General features: G+C 40.9%; 1 protein-coding gene across 3 annotated transcripts in view; it reads right to left on the reverse strand.

Annotated features, from left to right (window-relative positions):
* NFIA (nuclear factor I A) overlaps positions 1-8,010 on the reverse strand; it is a 387,507-nt gene that overhangs the window by 106,302 nt on the left and 273,195 nt on the right. For all 3 annotated transcript variants that reach the window (XM_017541600.2, XM_017541602.1, XM_017541598.2), the window contains exon 5: positions 6,722-6,839. In XM_017541600.2, the coding sequence (XP_017397089.1) occupies positions 6,722-6,839 (118 nt within the window). The remainder of the gene's footprint in view (positions 1-6,721; positions 6,840-8,010) is intronic.

Consider the following 8,010-nt stretch of genomic DNA (forward strand, 5'->3'; position numbering starts at 1 on the left):
AAAAGGAAAGAAAAAAAATGGAAAAGCTTGGATTGCTTTTTTTTTTCTTTTGCCATGTTTTCCCATTTTCTACTTGGAGTTGTTCATTCAAAAAAACATTTACTGCACAGCTAGTCCAGGTCCTGCTCTAAACACTGGAAATAATCAGTGAACAAAACAGAGAAAAAGGAAGGAGGAACGTGTGCACTGCCCTCTGAGAACAAGGGGCATAAAAAAACAGTGGCCCAATGACTTTTATGTGCTTTCTCTATATGGAGATTATCAAAACAAAGTTTTATTCCATCAGGGTAGAGACTTTCATTTTTTGGAGAAGTATGGTCAAGAAACTTCCAGAATATCTATCATTTCCTCCAGCTGAAGGACTGAATTTTCCCCTGATTTGAGGTTTCAGGGATGAAAAGGTGAAATGCTGCCTGCTGTTAATGCTTGCTGTAGCTGTTTTAACTGAATGACACAAAATCAGGAAGTTTGGGGGCAGTGATAAAACTGTCCAATCTACCCATGTTATTAGAATGTGTAGATTTCATACCTAGTGGGAGTGCTTGTTGGGAAATCTCTTCCTCACGTGTCAGGGTACAGAATTTTTCGTATGTTTCATTCACGAAATACCTACTGTGTACATCCTACATGCCAGGTCCTGTGCAAAGTGCTGGGATATAGAGATGAGTCAGACATGGAGACAGAGAGGCAAACAAAACTGTGCAAAAGAGAAATACAGATGTTATGACGGAACCACACACAGGGTACAGTGGGTCACATGATGGAGACAGTGATGAGCCAGGGGTTTGGGAAAGGCTTCTGGGAGGAAATGGCTCCTGAGCTATCTTCAAGTGCCAAGGAGACAGGGAAGAATGAAGGAAAGGGCAGAGGCAGGGCTGCTATTCAGCTGATGTACCACTCACGCAGCCATTTGGTTTAAAAAATATCAGTGTCACTGTCTCAAACTCCATATATTTCTTCCAACCTGGCCTCCCCTTCTTTGTCCCAGGTACCCTCACAGTCTGAAATCTAAAGGGTTAAGGTCTGGTACATCAGAAGCATTCCAGGACCTAGTCAAAGAAATCCCTGCAAGCAGGGCGGCGTCTGTTCTAATTGCTATGCTCGTGTCACACAGGTTATCAGATATTTTGAACATAACCCCCAGCAGGGAGGAGGGGCACATCAGGAAGAAGCCACATTGTGAGTGAAGTGTGATATGTTCCGAGACCTGCCAGCTGTTTAGGATGGCTGAAGTGGGGAAGAAGGGCACAGAGGGTGAGGAGCGTGGAGATTCTAGAAGATACTGCATGTCTAGGCTTTCTCCTACAAGTAATGGAGACTCCCTGAAATAGTCTAAACAAGGAATGACAGGTGAGCTATATTTTAGAAAAGTTACTTTGGTAATTGTGCAGATGATAGATTTACAGAGGCAAAGGGGAAAATAAGAAAATGGAGCCTAGGGCAGGGAGACGGTTAAGCTGTTGCAGCAATCTGAATGAAAGAATGTGGAGGGCCAATTTATGGCAAGAAATTCTCATTATTAATGTTGGCATTCCAGTATTCTTAGCCATTAAGTTCTATTCTCATTAAAGCCAGACCACAGGAAAGCAACATAACTGTGCCATGCTAGCTCAGTACTCAAAAGGAAATGCCTTTAATAGCTTATTTAATGTTCTTTGCTTGGCTTTCCTTAAAGTTCAATGAAAAATAGCCACTGAAGAACTTTTCTATATTTTATGCAAAACTACATCTATCTAATGGGACTCCTTTATAAGAGGATATACACAGAGAATTCTTTACAAAACATAACCAGAAAAATATGGTCTCTTTGAACAAATATCTCTTGGTCCCTTTTATTAGAAATGCAAACTATATAACCCTTTTTGCCTTGGCAACCAGGAAGCTCAGGCTAAACTTAAGGCATAGCTCTTGGTTCAGGCTCTTGCTATAACTATTTTTTCTAAATGGTTTCTGGCTTCTTTCTACATTTAATATTACCTGTTGTGTTTTAAAATTGAAAGCCACTTGAAATCATCTTGGAAATAGAAAGAATGCATATGAGAAAAAAAAATATTTCCCTGAAGTACTCTGGCAAATAAAATGAGAAGCCTATATGTTCTGATGGGGCCGTAAGATCTGCAGGGAAAATGACTACTTCTTAATTTCTAGTGCCTACCATGGTGTCTGGCTAATAGAAGATACTAAAAAATTGTTGAATTGGGCTACTGAGTTAGAAACAGCCATATGAATACATGTGACAAGGATTCAACCAAATATCTAATTCAATTCGATCTAGCCTCAAAGGCCAACTCTATTGTCCATCATTCTCCCATTATTGATACTTTTCTGAGTTTTTAAAGTTTTTTTATTTCCTTGGCATCCTCTAGTAAAATGCAAATACTCCAAGCCAGTATTAAATTATAGAGTTGAAAGATTCTATAGTTATCAGCTAATGCCTTAGTTTGAAAGCAAGGACTTTCAGAAGTTGACAAAATAGGGCCAGCCATGGTGGCTCATGCCTATAATCTCAACACTTTGGGAGGCCAAGGCAGGAGGATCACTTGAGGCCAGGAGTTCAGAGACCACCCTGGGCAACATGGTGAGACCTTGCCTTTGCAAAAAGAAGTATTTTTTAAATCAGTCATGTGTCGAGGAAGACGCCTATAGTCCTAGCTGCTCCAAAGGCCGAGGCAGGAGAATCACTTGAGCTCAGGACTTCGAGGCTGCCATGAGTTGCTATCACTGCACTCAGCCTGGGTAATAGAACGAGACTCTGTCTCCATTGGAGAAAAAAAAAAAAAAGACAAATGTGTGGAGGGTGGTGGGACAGCATGGAAAAAAGGAAAAGATCAGGAACTACGCAAGTTAGGAAGCACAGGTGGAGGCTTCCAAGACAAAGTTTACTGACTCACAAACTTTTGATAGCTGGCTTAACTTGACAAAGTTTTTTGGAATAAAAAATGCATTTTCGGCCGGGCGCGGTGGCTCAAGCCTATAATCCCAGCACTTTGGGAGGCCGAGGCGGGTGGATCACGAGGTCAAGAGATCGAGACCATCCTGGTCAACATGGTGAAACCCCGTCTCTTCTAAAAATACAAAAAAAAATTAGCTGGGCATGGTGGTGCGTGCCTGTAATCCCAGCTACTCAGAAGGCTGAGGCAGGAGAATTGCCTGAACCCACGAGGCGGAGGTTGCGGTGAGCCGAGATCGCACCATTGCACTCCAGCCTGGGTAACATGAGTGAAACTCTGTCTCAAAAAAAAAAAAAAATGCATTTTCTCCCAACTATTTTTTTTTTTTTTTTTTGAGACAGAATCCAGCTCTGTCACCCAGGGTAGAGTGCAGTGGCATGATCTTGGCTCACTGCAACCTCTGCCTCCTGCAAGCAATTCTCCTGCCTCAGCCTCCTGAGTAGCTGGGATTACAGGTGTGTGCCTCCACGCCTGACTAATTTTTGTATTTTTAGTAGAGATGGGGTTTCATCACGTTAGTCAGGCTGGTTTCAAACTCCTGACCTCAGGTGATCTGCCCAACTGCAGCGTACTGCAACCTCTGCATCCTGGGTTCAAGTGATTCTCCTGCCTCAGCCTCCCAAGTAGCTGGGACTACAGGCGTGTGCCACCACGCCTGGCTCATTTTTTCTATTTTTAGTAGAGACAGGCTTTCACTGTGTTAGCCAAGATGGTCTCGATCTCCTGACCTCGTGATCTGCCTGCCTCGGTGTGAGCCACTGCGCCAGGCCTACATTCACTTTCTATGATTGTGACGATGTTTACCCCAAAGGGGTCCAGAACTCACAGTCAGCACCACAGCATTGCATCTATCTACCTACCTGTCTAGCTATTGAAATGAATCAGTCATTGATTTTGGTTTGTTGCTGTTGGCTTTCTAACACACTCATTCTATTTTCCCAGAGACACTTGACGAAAGCAGGAAAGTATCTATAAGACCTACACAGAAAGTGAGGATAAATATTTTCCTAGGGAGTGACACACTCTCTTCTTGCGCGTGGAATTTTTTTCTCGTATTTCTAGCAATTCAATCTAAAAAATAAGGTAAAAGTATTACCTTAATTCCAAATATCTTCCTACTCTGGGTAAGGCCTAGATGTCTTACTTAGCATTTGTTAAGATCACAAAATGCCTTAACTTTCCTGAATGTTCATACGACCCTTAACTGAAAATTCCCACTTACTTTCTAGTCTCCACCACTAGACTAGAGAGCCCCTCTCATTTGACCTTATACTCATGGTGCTGAGGACGGTATCCTTGTTTCTTACTAATAATGTTCGCTGCTGAATGGGAAAGGGTTAGATGCTGTCATTCAAGGGACTTACAGTCCAGAGAGGGAGGCAGCACACGTGCAGGCCTCAAAGATGGTGAGAATGACTCAAGATGGCAAACACTAACTGTCAGGGAAGAGCAGAGGTGCTAGAAACTCCTTTTTAGGATCTCATCTTATCGTTCCTTACTAGAAGAGTCAGTCCTACTCTCAAGAGGATTCTGTGTGAAAAGAGCATGTTTGTAAAGTTCCAACGGAGCTGAGCATGAATGGAGACTTCACCATTCACTAGGACTGTGACTTTGGGCAAGTTACTTAACTGCTTTGAGCTTTGTGTTGCTCCAATGTTAAAATGGCAACACTGTGCATGTTGTAAAATTACTGTGAAGAATAAATCAGAACAGGTATACAACTCACCTAATAGGATGCCTGCCACCGAGAAAGTGATCCATTCATATTGGCACAGCAGGAAGACACACTGATTGACTGGTGAACATTTCTATATGTAAGTCTGAGATATTCTTCTGGGTACACTTTCTAACCTGTACATCGTTAATTCTGCTGAATCTATGTATTTAAAGAATTTTTAAAAATCATCCTAGGAAGAGCCTAATGAGAGTAAAACAAACATATTACTGGGTTATTAACTACTGATGCAGTTTCTAATTAGCCCCTTATCAGGGTTAGTTATTTGCAGAATATGAGAACGACACTAGCCTTTTAAATGATATTAATAATGAGCTTTCCTCTCAGAGAGTCACAAAAGATACAAAACATAGCTGGAAAACTGTGAAAACATAAAAAGGGGGGAACACTGTTTGGGAGGTACATGGTACATGTGCAGCACACACATGAAAAACAAACAGCTAATAAACTTTTAAATTAATCACGGCCCCCAAGTATTTGCAAACCTTTTTCATATTGACTGAGTGCAGTTACACACAATGTCTCTTCCATCAGTAAACATTCAAAATCCTCAAAATGTATTAACACCCGAATGTATTCACAATCGTTCTCCTATTATAAATATACTTTGGATGTTTGACATTTTTGTCCCCCGAGGAGCTGATACTACAGGGAATTAAGGGGAACATTTAAACAACATGAAAGATGATGGTAGGATTTGGAAGTTATATTTAGGGAATACCTGTTTCTTGAACTGTCTTCAAGGTATTGGTAATGACTAAGTTGATTTTTTTTTTAAGTAGTGATGTTTAAAATACATAAAGGCAAGGTAAGAACAAGTGTCCACCAAGGAAAATGTCTTTCATTTGGGCTTTGTTTTAAATCATAAGACTCAGGCACTTGCTTTAGGAGGAATATACCTTTGTCAGACATTTTTCTGCAAAGTATACAAACATCAAAGATGGTTCTGCACCATTCTATTCTTTGTTGTCACAGTCCAGTGCTAAAGCCAATTTGTAAAAGAATACTGTGGGTTTAACGTCTAATCCCTCTCCCTCTGGTACAGGTTATCTACAGACAACATGATCTTGCAAAAATGCTTCATTTTGATTTGGGCTTTGTGACGTTAAGGGAAGCACGAACTCCAGAATCATTATCAGGTTACGCTGCTCCAGCTTTACTTTTTTGAAGGTTGCTCAATACAATGGGGTCTGTGGTCTGGCCCCACCCTCACTTGAGGTTATAGGAGCGACCGCTTCCATTTGTATAACCTCACACCAGGATAGCAAACAGGTTTCATCTTTTAGGGCAACTCCAGTAAACTGGATATTGAGACCTTTGGGGGCTCAGTAGGAAAAGAGCTGGCACTGAGCTGTAATGTCTGCTGTGGGCATGACACAGGGACTGTCACCAGTGTCCACTTCCTGCCAAACAAGCCAAAACATGTGCCCTTTGCTGCAGTCAAACCTTGTCCTTCATTTCCTGAGAACATGTTATGTTCATCATCCATCCTTCCTCCATGTCTTTGCTCATATTTTCACCCCACCCAGAATTCCACTCCTTTTCCTTTCCATCTCGCCAACCCTAACCAACATTTAGAGGTAGAACCAAGGTACTCTTTTTGGATAAATCCCTCTTTATTTTTAGCCTGTGTCACACAATTGAGTTCAGTTTTTTTACTCTCTCTGTCTCTGTGTGTATATGTGTGTGTGTGTGTGTGTGTGTGTGTGTGTGTGCACGCGCGCACGCATGTGTGTGTGCATGTGTGCGTGTGTGTGTTTTTATCCTTGCTACATGCATATTTGCTTTATCTCCCCAATGAGACTGACAGTCTGCTGGTGCTGAACCCACTACCTTGCTATTACTGAACCCACTACCTTGCTATTACCGAACCCACTACCTTGCTATTACCTTGCTATTACTGACAGTGTGCTGGGGCTGAACCCACTACCTTGCTATTACTATCACACACGCTCAATGCAGAGCAGGCCCAGAGTTAAAATCAAGGTGTGCAACCATGCAGTGTAACTTCTTCAAGAGCTGCCAATCAAATTACCTCGTAGAGGATGTGCTGGGTAAAGACCTCCTCATTGCTCCTGGACTCATGCTGTAGTATGAAGAACTTTCCAAATCTGAGAGAGAAAAATTTGGGCCAGTTCCTGCAGCTATTGGTGCTAGAATTAAGAAAACAAACAAAAATCAGTTAAGTTCTGTGAATAAAAAACCAATGAGAGTATATTTCAGTGTTGCATTTAGCACATTTTTTTCCATTTATATGGTAAGCTTATCCAAAATAATCAGTAATAAACTGACTCCAAAGGAATATTGACAATAAAAATAGTCTATATAGGAAAGGAATATTTTTTTCTAATATATCTTTCATCTTTTCTCTTTATGTGATAGCAAATTGTCACCGAGGTTGCAACATTCTTGGATGCTTTTAACAAAAATACTTCCCCACATTTTGTTCTTAAACTTTTCTTGAATGACCAGCCAAAACATTCCTTAGGCTTGTCTAACTTTATTGGATCCTGAGAGCTTCTACTCATTCTGTATTATGGAATTGTTTTGAACTTTGGTGAGAACAAAGTCATCTTTCTAAGCTGCCCATTCCCAGTTTCTTATAATATGAAATGTGTGGTTTCTTCTTACTCTGAACCACCTTTGCATCCTGCATATATCTTAACTGAATATCTGTCCAACCTTGCAATTTAAGGCAGGTCCATAGCTTTTATGAATAAAGTTCTACTGGAGCATAGCCATAGCCTTTCATTTTCATACTGTCTATGACTGCTGCCACTTTACACCATCCGAGACGAGTAGCTGCCACAGAGACCATATGGCCCACAAAGCCTAACATATTTGTCAGCTGGTCTTTATAAAAGAATTTTCTGACCTTTGATTTAATTTTGATTATTTGTGACTTTCGGAAATGACCCTTGTATGAGACTGATTGCTTGGATTTTCTGTCTTTGAGCCTTCAGATCCCTTGTTGACAACAGCTTAATAAATGTCTTTCAATGGACAAATAACATGTACCAATTTTACAAAACAACTTTGCAAAATCAGTGGTGTAAATTATTAGTGCAAATCATCTTTTTGAAAGATTATGTAAAAGCAGGAACAACAGATACTGCATTGAGACACTGGTTTGAGAGCTAAGCCCACTGAATTTGACACAGGAATAAATCAATTACAGGTTAGTATCCATCAGAAGAAATAATAATAACGAGCATCATGAACCAGGGATTTTTTTTTTTTTTTTTTTGAGACAGAGTTTCGCTCTTGTTACCCAGGCTGGAGTGCAATGGCGCAATCTCGGCTCACCGCAACCTCCGCCTCCTG

The sequence above is a fragment of the Cebus imitator genome, unplaced genomic scaffold (genome assembly GCF_001604975.1).
Source record: "Cebus imitator isolate Cc_AM_T3 unplaced genomic scaffold, Cebus_imitator-1.0 Scaffold135, whole genome shotgun sequence".
Classification (NCBI taxonomy): Eukaryota; Metazoa; Chordata; class Mammalia; order Primates; family Cebidae; genus Cebus; species Cebus imitator.